General features: G+C 36.4%; 2 protein-coding genes across 2 annotated transcripts in view; both read left to right on the forward strand.

Annotated features, from left to right (window-relative positions):
• Positions 1 to 25,369, forward strand: part of LOC140712565 (uncharacterized) — a 257,990-nt gene that overhangs the window by 213,631 nt on the left and 18,990 nt on the right. The window lies entirely within an intron of this gene.
• LOC103217070 (L-lactate dehydrogenase A chain) lies at positions 14,231 to 15,383 on the forward strand. The gene is given in 2 exon segments (XM_038002142.2): positions 14,231 to 15,243; positions 15,246 to 15,383. Coding segments are annotated over 2 exon segments (1,092 nt in total). The 5' UTR covers positions 14,231 to 14,273; the 3' UTR covers positions 15,368 to 15,383.

A 25,369-nucleotide genomic window follows, 5' to 3' on the forward strand; every position in this document is an offset into this window, starting at 1 on the left:
TAACAGAAAGTTACTGAATAAATGGAAGGCTAGAAATGAATTCTGTAAACTTCTATGTTAGGAACACAAGAAAAGCAAAGTAAAGCCAAAGGAAATAGAAAAAAGGAAATTCTAAAAATAAGAAATCAATGAAGTAGTGTTTTTATAACAATCAAATAAAATTTGAGAAACCAATGAAATAGAAAACTAATATGAAACAGAAAATCGACAGCCAAATTAGAGTTATTGAAAAGGCTAATATAATTGATAAATCCTTAACAAAACTGACCAGGAGAAAAGAGAGAAAAAATTAGCAATTTCAGAAATTAAAAGGTGGTTATTAATATGAATACTAACAACATTTAAAAAGACAATATTGAAAAACTTTAGTCATCTACTGTGTCGATGAAGTGGAAAAATTTTACAAAAAACAATACTTACCAAAAGTGATACATAGTCTAAATGATCTGTTGAGGAAATTGAATATATTATTATCTTTAGTGATCATTATGAGATCACTAAAGTAATCATTATTTAGTGCTAATAAGTAAAAATACATAGTCATGCATTGCTTGATGGTAGCAATATGTTCTGAGAAATGCATCATTAAGCAAGTTTGTCATTGCGTGAACATCAAAGAGTATACTAACAAACCTAGATGGTAGAGCCTACTACACACCTAGGCCAGATGATATAGTGTGTTGCTCCTAGTCTACAAACCTGTACAGCATGTTACTGTACTGATTACTGTAGGCAGTTGTAACACAATGGCAAGTGTTTGTGTATCTAACTCTGTCTAAACATAGAAGAGGTGCAGTCAAAGTACAGGGTTGTAATCTTATGGGACCACCATTGTTAACCAAAATGGGATGCAGCACATGACTATATTATAATTTTCAATATCCAAAGAGTATTATATGTATTATTAGATATATTATAAGCCATTTTTAAAAACCACTTTCACTAAGACATTTTAGGTGGTTTTCAAATTGCTGCCATTCTAAACAGTACCTACATGGGCTCCCTTTAAAATGACTATGGTGTTCTGCTTCTGGCTGTCTGTCATACATGTTCCATTCCACCATCACTCCTTGCCAGTTGCACACTATTCACATGACAGTGAGAAATGCCCTCCCAATACATGCAAGGATGTTACTCATCTGAGAAATCCTTTTTCCCAAGATGGCATTTCATAAGCTTGTTCTAAAATCATGTTCCTTGAGACCATTCCTGTTCAGAAATTTTAGAAAGTCCAGGTTAAAAAAAATTAAAGATTTATTATTTAATTTCCTCTGTATTAACTGAGGAAGCTAGGAAACCATGGGGCAGTTGTTCTAAAACTTTAAAGTAATTAATATTTTGTACATTTTTTAACCTAAACACTGTAAGGTGTTTCTTTCGTAAGCATAATTTAAATATTTACTAATGCTTAAAGTTTTCAAGTTTTCTTATTCTAATAGAACCACCAGATTCTGGTTAAGAAAAGAAAGAAAAACAAATGTCTGAAAACATATGGGCTCTTCATTTTTCTCAACACTGTACTTCCCTCTAACTGAATGCAGATTAGACTTTCAAAGTATTAGATAGATGTTCATAATTTATTACTTTATAGTTCAAAAGCAAGGGCAAAATTTATTTCTGCAGCACTATATATGTAAATGAGAGTAAAAGAGGGCAATTCTGAGCTCACTGCAGTGAAATTATTCACGAAAGGAAAACAGAATGGTCCTTCTTCACTGGAGATGCAACATCCACACTTGTGAATGCGGTTGACTCCTTGTACCTCTCTAAGATGGAGATAATAAAGAGATAAATCTGTTGAGTGAATTGCATGAAACAAACCTGGTCAGGGACTCAAACCCTGTACAATTTCATTGGAGTCATGCAGGGAGAGAAACTTCCACCTCAAAATATATGGTAGATGGTATCTTCTTCCTTTCAAATGTTTTGGTAAGATAAGCCAATTCATAACAATGTTCAATGTCACTTTCCCAGGAAAATATGTCTTGGGATATGATTAATTCAATTGCCTTTTGATAAATAAAAAGTGATCTTGCATCCATTTCATTCCCTTTAATCTGTCATTTTACTCTGGTTTATAGTGAGTCCAATGTTTGGAGGTATAAGACAAAATTTATAAAAACAAAAGGAATAGAGTGGAGATGTGTCATCATGCATTTTTATTTTTCTATGCTTTTAAGAGAAGTTCTTAATGACTTTGTACTGTAGTACCAAAGTAACATTGAGTAGCCATCATTTGGGGGCAATTTGCTCTGGCAAACTTGCCCACTAACCATAGACATTTGCTAAGGTGTTTATTTTTTTTTCCTCTAAAATTGAAAAGCCACAATAGGATTTTCCTAATGTAGAGGTAGAGCTGCTTTAAGTCCAAAGAAAGGTGACAGTATAGTTGGATAAATTCACTGATTGTTTTCTAAATAAAATCTGTGAGAAAAAAATTTAAATGAACATCTGTTTGAAGAATGGAGCTATTAAAGGGAATGTTCTGCACAAACAATATGCCATACAGAATAGTTGTACAAATAATGCTGTGAAATTGTTTAATTAACTCATAAAAGAGGGAATCTAGTAGAGGGAATGTATGCGCTACACTATGGAGCTGTTTGACAGTCTTCAAGGGCAGATGTGATTATGATTATAATTATTTTAGTAAATTGAGCCATAATTTCTCTTTCTGTTGTAAAATAAGGTGAAGTATATTATGAATCCTAAGTAGGATCAACCTTTAGGCATAAATAATTCATGGAAATTCTGACTTTTGTTGGAGCCACAGCATTGCTATCATTTCCTTCTTTTCATTGAGGTGTATCTTTGTAAATATAATGGAGAAGAGCAAGTATTCAACGTGTGGCTCAGAGGTAAAGAGGTTGAATTTTATGTGTGCTTTGTGGAAATGAGTTTCAATATCTTATAGATATATATATGCCTTTCATCATAGATTTGAATGTCCACAAAGCAAATGTTTTTGCTTCTAGGAAGTACCAGTTACTTATAAAATCATCATATGTAGTGGGCATGGAGTAATTTTATTTGCTTTATTATCAGGAAAATGCAATCAGAGACCTTACATTATTGAACACAAAGGCTACATCAGCAGTTTTGTGTGTGTGAGGTCAACCAGTGTTACTTGAAGTAGATTCATTGACCATATATTACATATTAAGTTTGTTTAATATTATTATGCAAATTTATCAGATGTGTACAACTCCATTATTTTTCATCCTTTCCATTTTGGAAATTGCATAATTTTATATTCATAACTTTAGTTAGTAATTACGGGAATTTTAGGTTTTCTGTGTATTGCCTTTATCACTCTTATTAACTGAAATTACTCCTGGAAGGAAATTAATCAGACAAATTAGTATGCTTATTCATGAAACCTAGATTATCGCAAACCCTAAGATTAAGACCAATGAAACAATCACTTATTTAATCATTAATGAAAATAGGAATATTGCTCAGATATCTGACAGTAAGCGTAACAAGCTTTGGAAGTAGACAAATGAATGTGTTTTTTTGACTGCTCTTTCATGAAAGTAAGATTATTATCACTTGCTGGGAGTTTTGCTCTCATATGCAACATTTTCCCTAGGAAAAAGTCTCTTCTTACTAGTAAAAAGAGAAATCCAATTTCTCCAGTAGACACTTCTCCATGAAACTTAAGCTATTCTGACTCTTACATTTCAAAATTTAAGATATATATGAAAGTATTCGTAAGCCGAGGTTATATACACTTATTATGGGCACAATTCTTCTGACACTTTATAACAATAAGCACTGTGAACTCAGAAAATCTGAACCAGGTCTCAATTAATTTAGAAAGTTTATTTTGCCAAGGTTGAGGACCCACCCGTGACACAGCCTCAGGAAGTTTTGACGACATGTGCCCAAGATGGTCAGGGCAGAGCTTGGTTTTATACATTTTAGGGAGAGAGGAGACATGAATCAACGTATGTAAGAAGTACGTTCCTTGGGTCTGGAAAGGTGGGACAACTTGAAGGAAAGGTAGGAAGACCAGACGAGGGGAGGGAGCTTCCAGGTCACAGATAGGTGATACACAAGCGGTTACTACATTCTTCTGAGTTTCTGATTAGCCTTTCCAAGGGAGGTAAATCAGATATGCATCTATCTCGGTGAGCAGAGGGGTGATTTTGAATAGAACAGGAGGCAGATTTGCCCTAAGAAGTTTCCAGCTTGCGTTTTCCTTAGTGATTTCGGGAGTCCACAATATTTTCCTTTCACAACAGTGTACTAGAAGTAAAATTATTCAGTCAAGACATTTTTAAAAAGCAAATTTAAAATTTTTAATCTAAGTTAATAGCATATTTTAAAAAGCAAAATATGCAGCAAGGGTAGCATGAAAAATCCACAATCTTCTTCTCTGTATGTCATTTCAACCAACTTTTTGGTGCCCAGAAACAATTATTATTCCATTGTTTCTCCGTTAAGTTTTCCTGATGGTTGCCATGATTTTGGGCTGCTCTTCTTGTTTCTAAACTTTAGATGCTAACAGAAAGTTAGTGACTTTCTGCTATAGTAGCTGAAGATATTATTCAAAGCACTTTCCACATCCTGTTCTATTTCTAAAAAGTTCTGGATTAATAACTTTATTACCTGATTTAAATATTATATTTAAAATATCAATTCCTTGTTCTCTCAAATCCAGACACCATCTCTTGATTCTCCACATTGTAAGATGAGAATGTCAGCATTTTTCCTTAACCTACTTTCCTTACCCAGATTTTTCTTAACATTTCCTTATCCTGCTTTCCCTCATATTTGGGTCACTGAAAACAATTTAGGACACCCAGTTAGATTTGAATTTCAGATAAACAAATAATTTTTTAGATAAGTATGTCTTAATTTTGTATGGCATACACTTACATTCAAATATTTTCATTTGGAAAATAATAAAGAGATAAGCAATATTTGATGAATTACACCTAAGAAAGAAGAATTTCTTTGGAGGTATGTTAAAAACAAGTCCACCAATTCATGTTACATAACTCCCAAAGTCTTAGGATATTTTAGATACTTCTAAACTGAGCTTAGACACTGAAACCAAAATCCAGAAGACTGGTGGAAAGTTCTATATAAGGAGGAACTAGACTCTCAGATTATTTCCCCAAGCTTTCACAACTAGGTAGAATTATAAGTCCCACCCTAGCAGAGAAAAAGAAGTTCCTCTTTCTTTTTTGCAAAGTCAGTACAGGGAGGCTTTTATTGTAGGGACAGCAGACAAAGCTAAGGGCAAGGTGTCACCCTGAATTTGAAAGAAGACTAAATAAAAGTCTGTATTCTGTCTGGAGAGTCCCATTTTCCTTTTTCACTATCAGGATGCTGATGGCAGCATAATTTAGCAGGAGGGTTCCTATCCTTGCCTCAGAAGATTGGGTCAAATAAAAAAGCTTATAAAAACTGTCAATGGGACTCCTCAAGTGAAATAGCATGGTCCCTACCTTATCACTCATGGAGAGACCTATCAATCCATAACTTTTGTTACCCAAGCAGAGTTTTCGATTCTTTTTTTTTTTTTTTTTTTTTTTTTTTAAGGACTGCATTCTTAAATATAGATTGCTGGCCAGGGAAAATCAGACACTTGAAGACTCTAATATGAAAGACAAACTCCAAAATTTAAAAGTGGAAAAGGAGGACTCAGAGGAAACAAAGTTCATAAAAGAATAAAACTTAAAAAACTTAAAACTTCAAGACAAACTTAAAGTTATCAGTAAGATAAGATACTGCATTCAAAACAAGAACAGGATCTTTTAACAAGAGAGCATTCCTGAGCAAGATAGATCTCTTGCATACTACGTGCAGGCTAAGCGAAACCTTCAAAGCAATTAGAAGTTTAGAATATATGTATTTGAGGTAATCTTCCCAGAAGAAGAATCAAAAGACAAAAAATAAAAAATTTGGAGGAAAACTTAGGAAAATAATATTTTTCATAAAGATACAAAAACTGAATAATACGAATTCCAAAAAAGAAACCAAAAAATCAAAGGAGAAAAGTTTTCGAAGAAGTAATATATTTCCTACAATTGATGAACACAAGTTTTTAGACTGAAAGAGTTTACCAGGAGTTTAGGAAGAAACAAAAAATCCATGAAAAAAACCAATACTAGAGAAATGGATCATGAAATGTCAAAACATCAAGGAAGAAGAAAATAAATCTTTAAAGTTCTGAGAAACAGTGAAGGAAAGAGGAAGGGGAGAGAGAGAAATAAACAGAAAAAGAGAAGAAAAAAGAGGTGGAGAAGAGAATTATATCAATTCAAGTATGAATAGCGTTAGCTTTTCAACAGAAATATTGAAACCTAGAAAACAGTAGAGCAATGTTTAAAAATCTTGAGGGGAAATAATTTTCAACCTGGAATACCATATTCAGATAAATTATCAATAAAGGGTAATGGCAGAGGCCAGGCGCGGTGGCTCGCACCTGTAATTCCAGCACGTTGGGAGGCCAAGGTGGGCAGATCACGAGGTTGAGAGATCCAGACCATCCTGGCCAACATGGTGAAGCCCCATCTCTACTAAAAATACAAAAATTAGCTGGGTGTGGTAACACGCGCCTGTAGACCCAGCTACTCGGGAGGCTGAGGCAGGAGAATCACTTGAACCCAAGAGGCGGAGGTTGCAGTGAGCCGAGATCACGCTACTGCACTCCAGCCTGAGTGACACAGCGAGACTCAGTCTCAAAAGAAAAAAAAAAAAAAAAAAAGTGACAGAAATGAAAACTTTTCAGTCATTCAACATCTCAGAAATGTACTTAGCATGCAACCTTTTCCAGGACACCATTGAAAGATGTGCTAGCAACAAAGTGAAATAAACCAAGAAAGAGTGAAACAAGGGATCTGAGTGAAACATGGGATCTGAAACACACGGGCCAAACAGAAGGAAGAGGAAGAGAATTTCCAGAATAAAGATGAAAGAAAATCTGAGGAAAACAATGTTTTAGCAAATCCAAATTGGAACAAGGGAGAATATTCTAGTAGGTATTGAAAGCTTATCTGTTAACTAGCTTGATTTAGCCATTCCACACTGTATACATATTTTAAAACATGTTGTACACTATGAATTATATAATTTTTTATTTGTCAATTTAAATAATAATTTTTTAAAAAGAAAGCTTGCCTAATTTGTGCGACCCTCATAGTTAAGGTATACTTTTAAAGTTCTGTTTGAAAATTTGTGAATGAACTAGTGTTACTTTAAAGCAAAATGAAATTTAAAAAAAAAAAAAAAAAAAGATGCAATTACTAACTCTAAGACAAATAAAATGTTGGCCAGGTGGGGTGACTCATGCCTGTAATCTCAGCACCTTGGGAGGCTGTGGTGGGCAAATCACTTGAGGTCAAGAGGTCAAGACCAGCCTGGCCAACGTGGTGAAACCCCATCTCTACTAAAAATACAAAAAAATTAGCTGAGTGTGATGGCACATTCTTGTAATCCCAACTACTTGGGAGGCTGAGGCAGAAGAATCACTTGAATCCAGGAGGTAGAGGTGATAGTGAGCCAATATCAAGCCACTGCACTCCAGCCTGGGTGACAGAGCAAGACTGTCTCAAAAAAAAAAAAAAAGTTTATAACAAAGGAAATACATACATAGTATGTTGTCTGTATGAGCTATAAAATATTTATAGAAATGATCGGGCGTGGTGGCTCACACCTGTAATCCCAGAACTCTAGGAGGCCGAGGTGGGTCGATCATGAGGTCAGGAGTTCAAGACCAGCCTGGCCAAGATGGTGAAACCTTGTCACTACTAAAAATACAAAAATTAGCAGGGCATGGTGGTGGGTGCCTATAATCCCAGCTACCTGGGAGGCTGAGGCAGAGAGTTGCTTGAACCTGGGAGGTGGAGGTTGCAGTGGGCCGAGATCGTGCCACTGCGCTCCAGCCTTGGCAACAGAGCAAGACTCCATCTCAAGAAAAAAAGTATTTATAGAAATGATTATAAATTAAATACTAATTTGATAAAATGATGATATAACTAGATTGAAAAACTGTTGACAAGGTCAGAGAGAGGGAGAGATAAAAGTGAAAGTTTGCGTAACAGAATCAAGTCCTCCTCTTGCATTATTGAAAGGCCTTAGACAATATTAAAAAAACTGAAAAATCAAGATATAGGTACATATTTTGTTTGTAAAGAAGAGGCATAACGTGGTTTGGATATGTGTCCCCTCCAAATCTCATGATGAGATGTGATCCCCAATGTTAAAGATGGGGTCTAGTGGGTGATACTGGATCATGGGAGTGTATACCTCATCAGTGGCTTAGTGCCATCCCCTCGGTGATGAGTGAGTTCTTGCTCAGTTAGTTCATGCATGATCTGTTCATTTAGAAGAGCTTGGGACCGTTCCCTTCTCTCTTTCACTCCCTATTTCAGCATGTGTTACATCTGCTCCCCCTTCACCCTCCTCCATGATTAGAAGCTTCCTGAGGCCCTCACCAGGAGCAGATACCAGCACTATGTTTCCTGTACAGCCTGCAGAACCATGTGCCAAAATAAACCTCTTTTCTTTATAAATTACCCGGTCTCAGGTATTCCTTTATAGCAATGCAAATGGACTAACACAAAGTGAATGCCAGAAAAAAACAACTCCAACAAAGAAAATGATGGCTTGTGCTAATCAGGACTTGGGATAAGAGAGAGGTGGAGCAGAAGTCAACTTTTTTCTTTTGTTACCTGTAAAGGTATTTGACATTTATTATTTTATATACATTAAAATAATGTATATAATATATAACATACAATATATAATATACATGAACAAATAGAAGTATTACATGTTCTTTTTTTATAGAAAAGGAGAAAAGAAACCAATTAAGCCATATAAACCCAGTAAAATAAAGCATCAGAGTAGCTCCAAGTGTGGACACATGGACATTTTATAGCTATCTGGAACAATTCATAGTATAATTTGCAAGCTTATTAGAAACATGAGGTGAGCCATAGACAAGGCAGGTTTCTTCTTTGTGTTCACAGCCCTAAAGCTTTTGAAGGGAGCTGTGACAGGCTTATATGACAGATCCCTGTTGGGAGCAGAGAGGCACCACAAGGCTATTGTGGTAATAGCCATAGACACTCATGACCCAGAGGTTGATGCATTGCCGCCGCCTCTTCCTCCTCCTCCTTTTTTTGTTGTTGTTTTTGTTTTTTGAGACAGGGTCTGGCTGTCTCCATCACACCCGACCTATTGCCTCCTTCTTGGACACTGTTTTAAGAGCCTGGAAAATATACCACTACCAAAATAAGAATGACATTGTGACAATTTGCAGACTGACATTGTGACACTTTGCAGACCAGGGCAATTCTTTTGACTTCCACCATCTGAAGCGATCATCAAACATCATAGAAAGACCTAGTTTGGGGCTGATCATGGTGACTCAAGCCTGTAATCCCAGAACTTTGAGAAGCTGAGGCAGGAGGATTTCTTGAGGCCAGGAATTCATGACCAGCCTGGGCAACAACAAAGTGAGACCTTGTCTCTAAAAAGAAAATGTAAAAATCAGCCAAGTGTCATGATGTGCTCCTGTAGTGTCAGCTACTTGGGAGGCTGTGGGAGGGTCTTTTGAGCCTACAGAGAGGTATGATTGCACCACTGCACTTCAGCCTGGGAGACAGAACAATATCTCATCTCTAAAACAAACAAACAAAAAATAGAACTGGTTTTATTTGGAAAAGCTTTGAAGGCAAATAAAAATCAGAAGGAAAAGAAGAGGGAAAAAAATTCCTGTATTTTGTTATGACATAGGCCCTGTTTAAGACACTTACACATATACTATGTCACACATATATTTTGAGTCAATAGGAATTAAATATAGTTACTTACATACAGCAAAGAAAAGTCATAGATTTCCAGGAGCTATCATAGCTTTTATAGGCATGTGCCTAGCCCAATAGGATTCAATTTTTTATAGATTTAGTAGGACATCACTAACAATGCAGAGGTAAACTACACTAACAAAATTATGGGTCCAGATCAAGGATGATAATGGTTTCACTCTACTTTGCCTGTGTCATACCACATTTGGAGTACTGTGGGATTTGGATGTCATATGCAGACACAAGCTGATTGAGAAACAATGACTGAGGAGAACCAAACCAGACTGTATAAGGAATAGGTGAAAGGATCAAGGCTTTAGGCCTGGAGGAAGAGAGGGCTTACTACCGCACGTTATGGCTATCTTGCCGTATTTTAAGTACTCTTAATGTAGGAAAAGGAATGTATTCCTTCTAGATTGTTTCTGAGGTTGGAACTGGTACATGGATAGAAGTTATAGGAGGCATTCAATGGAAGTATTTTCTAATAAGTGGTGAATGATAGAATATCATGTCTCACAAATTACTGATCCTTCATTGGAAGTGTTCAAGGAACAACCAGATTATCCTCAATTAAGCACTTTAAGAGAGGATTCTTGCATTGGAATTTAAGTTGGACCAGTTTGGATTTAAAGTCTGATAAAGGTCTAATACTCTTAAGTTTTTAGATACATCAATCTTGAAATTCGGTCTCCAAATACTGATTATACAATAAATAAACATTGGCAGCTTTCTACGTGTCAGGAAACAAGAGACATTGTTCCTGCCTAGTGAAGCATTACATCCAGCAGAGGGAATAAGAATTAGGCAGATGATTGGATAAATAATTGTAATTGTAATAAGCATGATGCAGAAATAAAGATTATATGGCAACATATTACACAGGCTCTAATATAGGTTGGAGGGTAAGGGAAGGCTTCTTTAAGAAAGTGACGTTTAAGTGTAGACCCAAAGGCTGAGTTAGCTACTAGGAAACAACTTTTGATTCAGTGTCAAGGTATAGAAAAGTGTCTTTTATTAGAAAATGGCACATATTGAAAAAGAATTCTGCCTTAGCATTCAACCAGTCTTGAAATGTCCTTGAACACCTCCCATACTTATTAACTATTGGCATGCTATTAGTATTGGCTGAACGTTGATTTTCTTCTTTATAGGAAGTTTTCCTTTGCTTACAACCCAGTCAATTTGCTTTGAATTTATACTTTGGGTCCTTTTAGTTTGAGTGAGTGATTTGTGTTGTTGTTATTGTTGGCTCTGACTGATACCAGGACTCACTATTCTATACTTGTAGGCACCCAAAAGTGTCAGATTCTGAATTATAGTCACAGAGGTAAGTGAAGTTGCTTTTTTGCCCTTGACTTTAGAGCTCAAAAGACTGTTTAAATGCCACTTGAAAAACAAAGAAGTGAGTGAAGAATGGCTCTAGGAGTAAATGAACTCATCCTTCTCCCGAGCATATTTCAAAAACCTACAGAGAGAAATCTTTTATCTAAATTAAACATGGACCCTCATGAAACCTCAAAGAGATCTGATGATATAAAAGGAGTATACAGGGCTTATGAAGTGCCGGTGGCTAATTACAATCTGAGATTTATTGGTGACCACTCTTGTGTCAGTGAAAGGTTGGCTGACCAGATAAAACCAGGCATTGGCTAGAGGGAGGACTCTTGAACCACTCAATCTTTTGAAATTTCTAAGGAGTTTTCCAAGGGGAAAATCAGCATTCACATGCTATGTAGGAAGATCTTTACATACAGCAAATGGATTCAGCTGGGTTAGGTTGCTTCACTTGACAACGTCCAATTTAGTGTCTGAGAAATGTCATCATGCTTTAGGTCTTAGGGATATCCATCGTGCCTACTAAGAGCGAAATGAGCATTTCTATGTCTACAAGGTATGTTATTGAATCCATCATGTTAGTTATCTTCAGATCAATTAAGGAATACAACACTGGCATTTAACATGGATCAAATCAAAGACCATGTAATCAGTGTCACCTAAAACATGATTATGAGGACAGTCTTGAATGAAGTTGTAGTTTTCATAGTATGAGTCATGGTAAAACACTAAGACGGTGGCTTTTGTTTAACACTTGTTAATAGTGAGGCTACTAAGATGCTATCAGCATGTAGTAATCACTTGGGTCTTTTCCTTATCATAATTACTCTATCTTCTAGTTAATACTAGATCTGTAGACCAAGTAGATTGTGACTATGGCAGGTAAATGGATGAATTTAGGGGGGGAAATTATGAGCATACTTTTTAGGAATAGTTAGGTAATCAAGACTAAAATTTTCAGGATGGGAACTTCTGTTGGTCAACATGCCTGTACACTGAAATGTGTCTTTGGGCTTTCAGAAGCATGGTATAATTTCTTCCTCAGAGATCTGCTTGCTATGTTACATGGGTACAGAGCCATGGGAGTGAAGATGACAACCATAAGAAAGAGACAAAAGAATCTGGCAGCAAAATCAACCCCAGCAAAACAAAGTGGAAATTAGAGAAATTAATAAATGGAATGAAATTATATTACTCAAGTTCTTCAGTTTCTAAATAGGCTTTTATATTCCATGAAATTACTTTACAGTTTTAACTTTTTATTGTACTTTTATCCAAGAGGCTTTGGCTGGAAGTGTGCCCTGATAGGTCTAATGTTAATCATTTGAATTCTTCTGCATAACTTTCAGGTTTGGTTACTCACTGATTGACTCTTCATACTTAAATGAATAGTTGAAAGAATAAGGCAAATTGTATTTTTTTTCTTTTTTTTTTTTTACCAGACATTATTTTCATTATGGTACTATGTGCTATGATGTCCTTGGGCAAGGAAACATTGCCTTGCTATTTCATCAGAGTAAAATAATTATTGATTAGGCATTATTGATTTCTCAATTTCTGCAAGGAATTTGAGCCTCATTCTTGAGGAAAGAGGTGACAGAAAAAAAATAATATTACATAAATGAGGTTTCTGAGTCAAAGATTAGGTTCATGCAAGGATCCCTATTTTAATTTTTTATTGAGTGTCCAAATTAATGTCAATATAACAGAATTCAAAGGCAAAGATAAAAGTCCACAGGCTCAATTTAGCTACAGCACACGTCAGTAGTGCAGTGTCTGCTATGTGGAAAGACTGAGAAAGTGTCTTAATCAAAATTTCTACAAATCTTTGATATCTGCTTATTTATTTTCTGCAGAACAGGAGCCTCTTCATGTTTGATGTCCCAGAAGCAAGGGCCTGTTTCTGTTGAGTTTGATTATAGAAGAGAGGTCTCCTCCCAGGGAGCTCAGCTGGATGTATCCTGCTTGCTGCCTTAGTTTCTTTTATGGAAGGAGATAAAGGAGGAAGAAGACTACATTAGAGAATTGGTAGTTGTTTGTAGTGCTGGCAGAGTCTCAAATGATATTTGTTCTGTTACAGTCACTTCCAACCAAAGGATTCATTTTTGCTACAGATGAAAGATGGACAGCATGCAAATGCTTGGATTAGACACATTCCAATGCTTTGAAATTCCATGCATTGGTGTCTGTTATATGTGTTATTTTTCGATATATTTTGCTGCTATTACATGGGTGCTTACTTAGAACAATTAGTAAGAAAAACCAACAGGATTTGTTTGTAGTCCTTAACAAATATTTGAATAGGAGTCAGGTGACTGTTAGAGTGGGAACAAAAAGTGCAGAAGTTTAGGATTTGGCCTTGTTTCAAAAACTGTTAAGTTTTAATGACTCTGATAATGTGTTCAGTCTCTTAAAGGTTATGGGGCTGACATTTTCCACTTTTTTATGGAAAGAGAATTAGATTAATTGTTAGGGTATGTCACTGGGGATCTTTTGCTTAAGGGCTACTTTTGAGTTTATTCCTGGAAAGGAATGAAATTGGCAGAAACAAGGTCAGTTTTCTATTATGTCTGATGACTGTTTCCAGGAAAGTTTGGTTAGCCAAACCACATGGATTCTTGGTCTCTATTGTAAATTGCCAAAAGGGACATCCACCCACGGAAATTATTACACTTTCCTTTTAAATATTGGCATCTGTAAGCTCCTCATGGTAAGAGGAGTAAAATTTTGAGAAGTCTGAAAAGATATAAATCCTGAGATCCAGCAAATAAAAAACACTGTCTTTCATAAGTGGAAAGTCTATCCCCATTGGATATGCTAGAAGGTTGGAAAATCATTCTCGAAATGAGAGAGACTTTGTGGAGGTGACTCAGCCCTCATAATGGTCTCTGCTGAAGCTGGACTTGATATTTATAATATATACTAATTTAAAATGATACTCTTAACAAATCAGCCATTTATATAGTCACTTAACACCTGAGACATTACAATTAAAATAAGAACGGCATTAACGGTGCTGCAGCCGCTGCCGCCGATTCCGGATCTCATTGCCGCCTGTCCCCGATGATCGCCTGACGTGCATTCTGGATTCCTTTTGGTTCCAAGTCCAATATGGCAACTCTCAAGGATCAGCTGATTCATAATCTTCTAAAGGAAGAACAGACCCCCCAGAATAAGATTACAGTTGTTAGGGTTGGTGCTGTTGGCATGGCCTGTGCCATCAGTGTCTTAATGAAGGACTTGGTAGATGAACTTGCTCTTGTTGATGTCATCGAAGACAAATTGAAGGGAGAGATGATGGATCTCCAACATGGCATCCTTTTCCTTAGAACACCAAAGATTGTCTCTGGCAAAGACTATAGTGTAACTGCAAACTCCAAGCTGGTCATTATCACGGCTGGGGCACGTCAACAAGAGGGAGCAAGCCGTCTTAATTTGGTCCAGCGTAACGTGAACATCTTTAAATTCATCGTTCCTAATGTTGTAAAATATAGCCAAAACTGCAAGTTGCTTATTGTTTCAAATCCAGTGGATATCTTGACCTACGAGGCTTGGAAGATAAGTGGTTTTCCCAAAAACCGTGTTATTGGAAGTGGTTGCAATCTGGATTCAGCCAGATTCCGTTACCTGATGGGGAAAAGGCTGGGAGTTCACCCATTAAGCTGTCATGGGTGGGTCCTTGGGGAACATGGAGATTCCAGTGTGCCTGTATGGAGTGGAATGAATGTTGCTGGTGTCTCCCTGAAGACTTTGCACCCAGATTTAGGGACTGATAAAGATAAGGAACAGTGGAAAGAGGTTCACAAGCAGGTAGTTGAGAGTGCTTATGAGGTGATCAAACTCAAAGGCTACACATCCTGGGCCATTGGACTCTCTGTAGCAGATTTGGCAGAGAGTATAATGAAGAATCTTAGGCGGGTGCACCCAGTTTCCACCATGATTAAGGGTCTCTATGGAATAAAGGAAGATGTCTTCCTTAGTGTTCTTTGCATTTTGGGACAGAATGGAATCTCAGACCTTGTGAAGGTGACTCTGACTCCTGAGGAAGAGGCCCGTTTGAAGAAGAGTGCAGATACACTTTGGGGGATCCAAAAAGAGCTGCAATTTTAAAGTCTTCTGATGTCATACCATTTCACTGTCTAGGCTACAACAGGATTCTAGTTGGAGGTTGTGCATGTTGTCCTTTTTATCTGATCTGTGATTAAGGTAGTAATATTTTAAGACGGACTGGGAAAACATTAACTCCTGAAGTTAGAAATAGAATGGTTTGTAAAATCCACAGCTATATCCTGATGCTAGATGGTATTAATCTTGTGTAGTCCTAAACTGGTTAGTGTGAAATAGTTTTGATGCACCACTGCCGATTCTGTACATGCTGCATTTGCCCCTTGAGCCAGGTGGATGTTTACTGTGTGTTATATAATTTCCTGGCTCCTTCACTGAACATGCCTAGTCCAACATTTTTTCCCAGTCAGTCATATCCTGGGATCCAGTGTATAAATCCAATATCATATGTCTTGTCCATAATTGTTCCAAAGGATCTTATTTTGTGAACTGTATATATCAGTAGTGTACATTACCATATAACATAAAAAGATCTACATATAAACAATGCAACCCACTATCCAAGTGTTATACCATCTAAAACCCCCAATAAACCTTGAACAGTGAAAAAAAATGGCATTAACTAATTCATGTATTTATTTCATGCAACAAATATTTATTGAGCACTTTGCAAGGGGCAGAAACAGTGAGAAAAGTGACCAAGATAAACATATTTCTACTTTCATGAAACTTTCACCTTAATGAAGTAATACATTATGGGAAAATGTGTTTTTTTAATGTTATACTTTATATTTCAAAAGGAAAGTATTTGGATAACTTCAGCAGATCATGCAATCATGATATTTTTGTATTGCTTGGGATATACTCTTGTTGATTCCTGCATGTTCTTCATTTTTGCAAACTTGTGATAACATAAAGCTTTTTTGAGACAGGTGGCAGACTTTGCCTAATGTTAGTCTTGAATGCAATAATGTTAACTTACTTACGAAAGATTTAACTTAAGGATGCTACTCACTTGCAGTACTAATTGGATTTCTTTCCTGACCCAGTGAAATTTAGAATTTACTAGATACTCATGATTATACAAAAGTATATCAGCCTGTTCTTTAAATATTATATTATCCCTTTTGTGGAGATACAATCAGGCATTTTGTATCTACTCATTGTGGATATTCTTACTAATCTGAAACTTATTAGTCAAATAGTTGACACAATTAATTTGTTTAGGTCTCAAAAGAAAGGCCAAGTTTTGATAGTTTGCAGAGCATTTTAGCATTATTGGTCATTAATTTCCAGATGTTATTACTCTTGAAAACACATGTGACCATGGCTATTAGCATATAATATATTGTACTTCTAGTTTATTTTTATGATGCTGTTTAAAAACCACACAGGTTACATCTATGAGTTCAAAGTGAGATAACAACTCTGACAATTATATGGTGCCCGCAACTAGAGTAAGCCAGATATTCTCTGTTATACTACATAAATGAGTCTTTGATTACTTGTTACCTCTGATGCTACTAATTGCTAAAATGAAGTATCGAAAGTTGTGAATATTTAATCTTTAAGACAAATTAGAAGAATTCAAGGCTATCCATATAATATCACTAATTGCTATACATTATGCATTATGATGTATTTCTTGAAGAGGCAGAAATGAAATTGTTTATAAACCTGGGAATGCCTATGGGAGTGCATGAATATGTGACTTGCATTTGTCCTATGTATATGGTGGATACTCATATGATAGGCTTTAGTCCAGGCAGACCTTGGCCTGGCCCAAATCTTAGCCTAGTGCTAAATGATCTGCTTCTCTGACTGTCCTACAGCCTCTACTTCCACCAACATATTTTCATCTCATATTGTTGTGACAAATGTATTTCAATTATTTTCATTAAATATTCAGATTCAGAGTTAAAAATTTAATTATTTAAATTAAATTTAAGAGTTTAAAAATTTATTTTTATTAACTAGTCAGATTCAGAGTTAAAAATGCCCCTTACAAACAAAACCCATTTAATTTGCAAATTTCAAACCTTGTATATGTCTGTTTTTCAGTCACCTTATTTACCTCTTGACTTAAATATATATTAATTTTTTTTGATAGAATGGTCCTTGCCTTTATTGTAAGCTGCTGCAAATCCCTTTGGGGAAGAGGTTATTTATTTGTAGCAGCAGTCAGAGTCTAGTCAGGAAAACACACAGTACTCTAGGTATTTCAAATAGAGGGCCTTTTTCCAGGCAATTAGTAACACAGGTGAAAAAAGAACTAGAAAGCCAAACAAAGAACAGAGGAAACCCAAGAATTTGCAGCAGCAGGAAGTAGCTACCATGCCTAGGTCTGAAGGGTGAAAATGCACGGAGCGGGTGGTTTACCAGAATCCAGGTGTCAAAGCCATCTGGCAAACCTGTCTAGTAGAATCTGAAGCAATGCAGGTTGCCAGAATTTCTTCTTGGGAATGGAGAGAGGAAAATATCCTGATTTCTCCTGTCTTCCCACCATCCCCTTCCCTAACTCCCTAATCCATTTCCAGTACCTCCTTTTGACAAAATCTGGCAAGAAACTAGCACACACAGTCTTGCTGGGGTCGACTGTGACGTGACACAGAACAGAGCAGAGGAAGACTAAGAAATGGTTCTGTAAGCAAACAGGACAAAGACAAAGATATGGGTCAAGCAATCAAGACAAATAACCTTTTATTCATATTTATGGTATCCCCCAGAGAAAATAAACTGATAATTGCTAATTAAAAAAAAGCACTGTATTCCTTGATTAGCTTGATTCATTTGATTAGATTACAACAATTTTGTAATCTCAAATTATTAACAGGAAAACAATAGGTTTTATTCACCTACTTTCTAATATAGCATCTCTTAGCTGAACATAAAACTCAGAGAATGTATTTCTGTGGAAACTGCGTTAATTTTTTTTTTCTTCTGAAGATGTTAGAAGAAAAGTTACAGAGGTATTTGTTTAAGCAGTCTAAATATAATTCTACTTAGAATCCAATTGATCTTCAGAGATGGTCATTCTAGCACTATAAACATATGTTATATCCACTAATATAAGTTTGTAATTTGATGATTCTTAGATCTTTACTTCTAGATAGGAATCAATTAGATAGACCTAAAGGAGTTAGAAAGTATTCTGAATAATAAAGAAATATATATGAAATAAGTCTGGATTTGTTACTTTCTTAATATAATGTAACCTGTCTAGAGATTTCCAGAATGAAAAACATAAAGTTAGAATAACTTTCAGTACTTATTTTTAGGAAAAATATACCTCTTATTAGTTTAATAAGAAAAGATTTATCCTATAAAATATGATATACCGAGTTTTTATGAAGTTTGAATGATTAAAATTAAGCCTTGGTTGGATTTCATCAAATTCAGTGTGGAGCTTTGGAAACTCATTGAACAGTTCTTTCCTTAGATAATTACCTTGCTTAGAAGTGCTTCCTGTCCAGACAGAATTCCCGATTTTTTTCACTTATTAAGAGAAGTCGATGCCTTCATGCCTTTATAAATGGAGTAAAGCATGAATACATTTTCTAGGAAGAGTGATCTTGTTTATTGAAATCAAACTATTTTAACTAGAATTATAGTAAGAAAAATTCCAACCACAGTGATATTTAAAATGGTTTTATTCTCTTTCTTTCTTAGCTTTTTCCCATCTCTTTTTGTAAGTCATATACACTCGAACAAACTAATAATAATAGTAAGATCTAGTTTCGAGGTAGTGGACTGCAACATTGAAGTCTGTAGACTTCTTTGCAAAGAAAAATGTTTCTTGGCATTAAAAGTTTTTCTATCCAGTACAAAATTCTGAGTGAGATACATCAATAGAGTGTATAGGAGTTCCTCCACTCTGGTCAGCTTGTTCTATGGAGTGAGACTGATACTGCTGCTTATCTCACAGTTTTGTTATGATAGTTAACATTTATTAAACTCAGACTAATGTTTGACACATAGTAAATAATAAATGCTTACAGAATAAATAAATACATTCATAAATAAGTTGATCTCTGTTCAAGTCATGCCATATTAATTACAATCCACATGCTAGAGTGTATGATATTCTCTCTGCCTGGTTCCCCACCTCTCTTTCTATTATTTAAATCCTATTATTCTTCAAGGACTGTGCAGATCTCACCTGTCTAAGCCTTTCAGGACAGACAGCTCTGGACTCTGCTAACTATGTTTCTCCTTCAGTCATTTGCACTTCTGCACCAATATCCTATTTGCTTTATTTAGCCTTTACCATTGGTTGTTAACCAGGCAAGGACATTAGAATTCCCTGGGTTGCTTTTCTACAATGTATATCCCTAGGTCAAACACCTACGATTTTTAGAGTCAGTGAGTCCTGCCTGGCACCAAAACATGCACATTTTGATAGGGTTCTTCAGCAAAGCCAATATAAGCCACTAGTCAAGATACACTGATCAAAATTATCTTTTGTTGCCAGTATGTAGATTTTCTTTATCAACACAAATGTAAATATCTTGAAGACATAGACCATGCTTTGTTTTTCTTATGTAAACATAACCACTACTGAATAACAGTCCTCTTTCATGTTTCATTGTAAGATCTCTGAGAGTGGCACCCAGATTATGCCTTGCCAATGGGTTGGGGAGTGTATTAGTTCTCAAGCTGCTAATAAAAACATACCTGAGACTGGGTAATTTATAAAGAAAGAGAGGGTTAATGGACTCATGTGGCTGAGGAGGCCTCATAATCATGGCAGAAGGTGAAAGGCACATCTTACATGGTGGCAGGCAAGAGAGAATGTGAGCCAAGCAAAAGGGGAAACCCCTTATAAAACCATCGATGACTACCATGAGAACAGTATGGGGAAAGCCACCCCCATGATTCAGTTATCTCCAAAATGAGTCTCTCCCACAACACGTGGGAGTTATTGGATCTACAATTCAAGATGAGATTTGGTTGGGGACACCACCACACCATATCAGAGAGGGACAAAGAGAGCCACAGGTAGATTATTCAACTGTTGCCACAATTATGCTATGTCCTGAATAACCACAAATCTTCAGTGATATACCAAAAAGGCACTCTCATTCATGTTTCTGGAATCAGCAGGAATAGCCTAGGCACCTGTGCTGATCCTGGCTGGGGTTTCTCACATGTTTGTGGGGTCAGCTGACTGCTGGCTGGGCCCACCTAAATGTCGCTGTTCAACAGCTCACTCATGTATCTGTGAGCTGACACTGTTCCATGTGACTTTGGTCTTCCTCCTGAGACCAGAAGGCTAGTCAATGCAAATTTTGTCTTGGCAATAATGGAGGACAAGAGGGCAAATGCAGATGTGTAATCTCATTTCAAGCCTTTATTTGTATTGCATTGGCCAAAGCAAGTCATGTGGTAAAAGCCCACTCATGCAAGGTGAGTACTGCACATTACATGACAAAAGCTGTAAATATGAGGAGGTGGGAAGAGTTGATGCCATTTTCTCCGCATGAAGCTCTTGTTAATGTCTCTCTTCTGCACAGCACCCACTCTGGTGCCTTCCTGAAGCTTATTTCTTATTGCTTATAATTCTGATGTAATGTCTTTAAAAAACAACCTTATCACCCTGAGTAAGCAAGTAAGGAATCTTGTTCAGAGAAAAATGTTGCAAATAAACCATCACATTAATGCTATTTCATTTGCCATTAAATAGAAAAATACCACCTTGTGTTCCACAGACTTGACATCACCAGAATAATATGTCACATTTCATTAGACTAGAACATCAAATGCAGAAAACAAAATATTTGCTGTTCAGTAGGATTATCTGCTACTTGAACAAGGTTTGAGGAATTGTCAAGATGATGTGTTTGAATCCAGGACATTAAAACAAGAATGATGACTGAAAAATATGTTAAAAACCCCACACATTTGCTTTGAAAGGATACAGCATCTTGTTATCACTTGTGATTTGATCGTTGGTTCCATCTTTATTACCTGTGTCGTTGCTTAGTGAACTGTTGTAAAGCAACCTGTGAAGTATGCTATAAAAATTCAATTTACTAATACCAGAGAATCACCATGGGGAAGAATGGGAGTTTTTGCTAAGTTCCCTGGGATCTAACAAGGACATGCCATGTTTTTGTCTGAGGGACTTTGTCTCTTAACAGATCAAAACCTTACAATATAGTATGGCATAACCAACTATATCTATAGACAAACAGTAAATAGCCAACATAATAGATAAATAACTATAGCCATTTTTCTGAATTAATATGCTCATTTTCTATATTTGATTCTTTACTTGCTCTCAGGTAGGTACTTCATTGGTTCCTGGTGAGAGATTGATCAGATACATGAATATTAAATAAACTATTGGAAATTGCTTTACAACCCTGCTTTGTCCTTATTCTTCTGTGGAATTTTAGGCAAATCACTTAGCTGATTGATATTCTTGTCTAAAAGAAACAATACAATTTGGATATATAGTTAGCAAGGGCCCTTGCCTATGTAGCTGAACAACAGATAATGGACCTGAAGTAAACTCTAAGTCTGTCAACTACACACCTTTGTTCAGAATCACAATGTGTGCGTAGGTTTATATTTTATGAAAGTTGTGCTGTTTGATTTCTCTTTCTAAAAGGAAGAATATTAACTTGTAAAATAAAGAAAACAAAAGGCAGCATAGAGAAGCAGACTATGTGGTTTGGCTGTGTTCCCACCTAAATCTCATCTTGAATTGTAGTTTCCAAAATCCCCACGTGTCGTGGGAGGGACCAGGTGGAGATAATTGAATCATGGGAGCAGTTTTCCCCATCCTGTTCTTGTGATAGTGAGTTCATTTTCACAAGATCTGATGGTTTTATAAGAGTCTTCCCCTTTTGCTGGGTACTCATTCTTCTCTCCCCTGCCACTTTGTGAAGAAGGATGCATTTGCTTCCCCTTCTGCCATGATTGTACATTTCCTGAGGCCTGCGGAACTGAGAGTCAATTAAACCTCTTTCCTGTATAAATTACCCAGTCTAACGATGTCCTTACAGCAGCGTGAGAATGGACTAATATACTAGGGTGTGGGCTTATGCAACGTACCTAGTCCAGTTCAATCTCATTACCTTGCACTGATGATGAGATTCTCAGTCACAACTACAGAAATAACTAAAGCAGGTGGTGATTTTTATATAACTGAAAAGTTTCTTCTCAGACTATAATTGCTAGAGGAGAAAAAAACAGAGAAGCATGAGAATTTTACATGTGTAATTACAAAGGAACATGAGAACAAGTCCATTTTCCTAGTAAGTGAGAAACCATAGTTCTCCACAGCATTAAGAACTCTCTCCCTCTTGCACAAATGCACATATATATGTCCACTTCGTTTTCAGGCAATAGCCCAGCGGGATCAAGCTGGGCACAAAGTTGGGCCCTCAGGAGAGTGGGTTAAAGGCCTAGTTTCCCTTTCTTAAATGGAAAATGCTGTGGAACTAACATTGTAATTTATCTTGCAATCAGAAAGGAGAAATAATAGCTTTGGGATTCAGTTCTTTTATGAACTCTTTGGTAAACTATGCAAGTAGTGTGAATTGCAGTAAGGAAAATGTAGCCAGCACTAGGATGAGCTACACTGGACTTAGGGCACTATATAATTAAGATATGTTAGCAGAATGTTTCTACAGGAGGATGAGGGGAGCAATGGCTGGCCCTGACTTGGGACCAGCTCACATTCACCTTGGGAAAGGGAAGGTTATAATGGAAACAAAGCTAGTGGTGGAGAATAAATTATTTCAGAATGTTTGTTATCAAGAGAGTTTGAATCTTTGTGTCTTGTATGTGGATAAATAGGCAATGAGTAGAAGAGCACAGTGCTATGAATGTTTGGTAGCCAAATGATAGCTTGATGTCAAAGCTACTGATAAGTATATGCCATTTTAACTTCATTTGATTGCAGCAGTAGGACAAGCTAAAACTGAAACACAATAATTTTCAGGATTTAAAAGTTTAAACATTCAAGCTGCATGGTATTGTCTTCAATGAGGACAAAGTCATTCTTGTAATGGCAAAAAAAAAGATGAGTCATGGAAAAATGGTTAAAGCTTAGATTCATAATTTGATGCTCAGCGGTGACAAAGATCACCAATATATTCTACAAGAAAAGAGAATAGCATATTTTTAGGAGGCATCCTGTACATGAGGAAAAGTGTTCCATTTAATTTTGGGTTCTTGTTTCTATAAAAATAAATATTATGAATCAATATAGGATTGATGGTGCTGTTGAGAACATTTGGTTATGTGACTCATGCTTTAGAACAGCACTTTCCTATCAGGCAACTAGCCAGAGATCCTCCTACTGCTGGAAAATGTGTTTAATCAGAAGACAGGCTTTAATTAGATAGGATCATGCAGCTTGCTAACTCTTCATCTTTAATTTTCCAGGAGCCATTTCCTCATCATAAGGATGCAGTAGCCATAATTATTCCAATCATCCAAAAGAGAAGACTTTAAAGTACAATAGTTAGCCAGCAAAAAGAGAAGGCTAATTTCCAGTTATGAGAGCATTTTCCCAAGGCAAATATTCCTTTTGTTCTGGATAGATGTATTTTTGCCTATTTCTACCTTTGTTGGGCTCCATTTTCTTGCCCTTCAATAGCTAAGTTCTCTGCTAACTGTTCTGAATTCAATAACTTTCTCTACTCCAGAAACCTTTCCAGTTATCTTTTTAGCTCTAGCCAAATTGTCTACATTGCCTAAATAAGTAAAATGACGGCACATGAAATAAAAATGCCCAACAAAAAAGTTTGGAGAAATCTCTCATGATATGTGGAATTTTAATAGATGTAAAGTAAAAAAATGATTGTCAAATATTTGGGCAATCATGAGCTAAATGAACAGAATTTTTTGCTGTAGGATTTATCAGTGTGTTTGCTCTACTGATATATGTAGGCATATTTATGAAGCAGGTTCACTGTGCATTGGTTACCAACTTGTCTGAGTCTGGTGAGGCCCAATACCCACACACACAGCAAGTTGATTGAAGTGGGTTTGTTGTATATAGATGGGCAGCAAGAGACAACAGAATTCTAGTATTCATTGCCAACTAATCCCAGAAGCCTTAGGAAAGCTGCCTGGGGTAGATGGAATTTTTACAGCATGTGTCCCACTTGCATCACAGCTGATGGACCCCAAAAAGCAGCCCATCCTGGGTAACATGACATGCTGGGCTAAAGCACTGAAGGACATCCTGTTTCAGGGTTGGGGGTAGTAGGGAACTGGAACAGAGCCCAGACTGTTCCAGCCAATTTCCTCCTTATCTCAGGATTTTGCATTCTTGCACATACTGCAGTTATTCTTGAGAACTACACGAGAAAAAGGGAGGAGAACTGGATTGGGTCCCTGCCACCTGGAGAGCTGTCCAGCATTCTTGGCATTAGACTTCCTGGTCTTTCCACTTCCATGATATTTTATTGGGAAAAGAGGACATGGGGGAAGGAGTTTTCTCATTTGAGTAACTAGTAATATTACCATTTTATTTCAAAACCATTGTAAGATCATACTTTTCCACCATGTTGCCTATTAAAAAGTTTGAAAATGGCTTCATGATTCCCACTATAAAGGAGAAAGAAAACCTGATTCCATATGACTCACAGCATACATTAAGCTTTATGTTAGTCAAAATAAACTAGGCAAATAGAAGTGCCCAATCTCTAAGTTTTAGCCCCTCAGTCTTTAGATACTTTGATGATAGAGATAGTCATAGCCTAATGGACTAAGAATTGTTCATTACATTTTAACATTTTTTGAGGATTATACATGTAAATGAAAATAAAGCTGCTTATTTGACATTATTTTTTAAACTAGAGCATATAATATTTATTGATTATTTGACTGGTATATACTGAAAACTATAATCCATATAAATATTTGGCTTTAATCCATGCTATCATCTCATTTGCTAAGCCCTAGCTTAAGCTACTATCATCTCTTTCCTGACAATTTTAATCACCTCCTGTTAGTCTCCTTGTTTATACCCAGGTCAAATTACAGCCTATTCATCACCCAGCAGCCAGGGGCATTAATTTAAAGCATAAATGAATTCAGACCATGTTCTTTGCTGCTCTGAATCATCAAATGATGTCCTGTGGTATGCAGAATTCAAAGATGGCCCTCAGATTTCCATACCC

Source organism: Chlorocebus sabaeus, chromosome 10, assembly GCF_047675955.1.
Source record: "Chlorocebus sabaeus isolate Y175 chromosome 10, mChlSab1.0.hap1, whole genome shotgun sequence".
Lineage (NCBI taxonomy): Eukaryota > Metazoa > Chordata > Mammalia > Primates > Cercopithecidae > Chlorocebus > Chlorocebus sabaeus.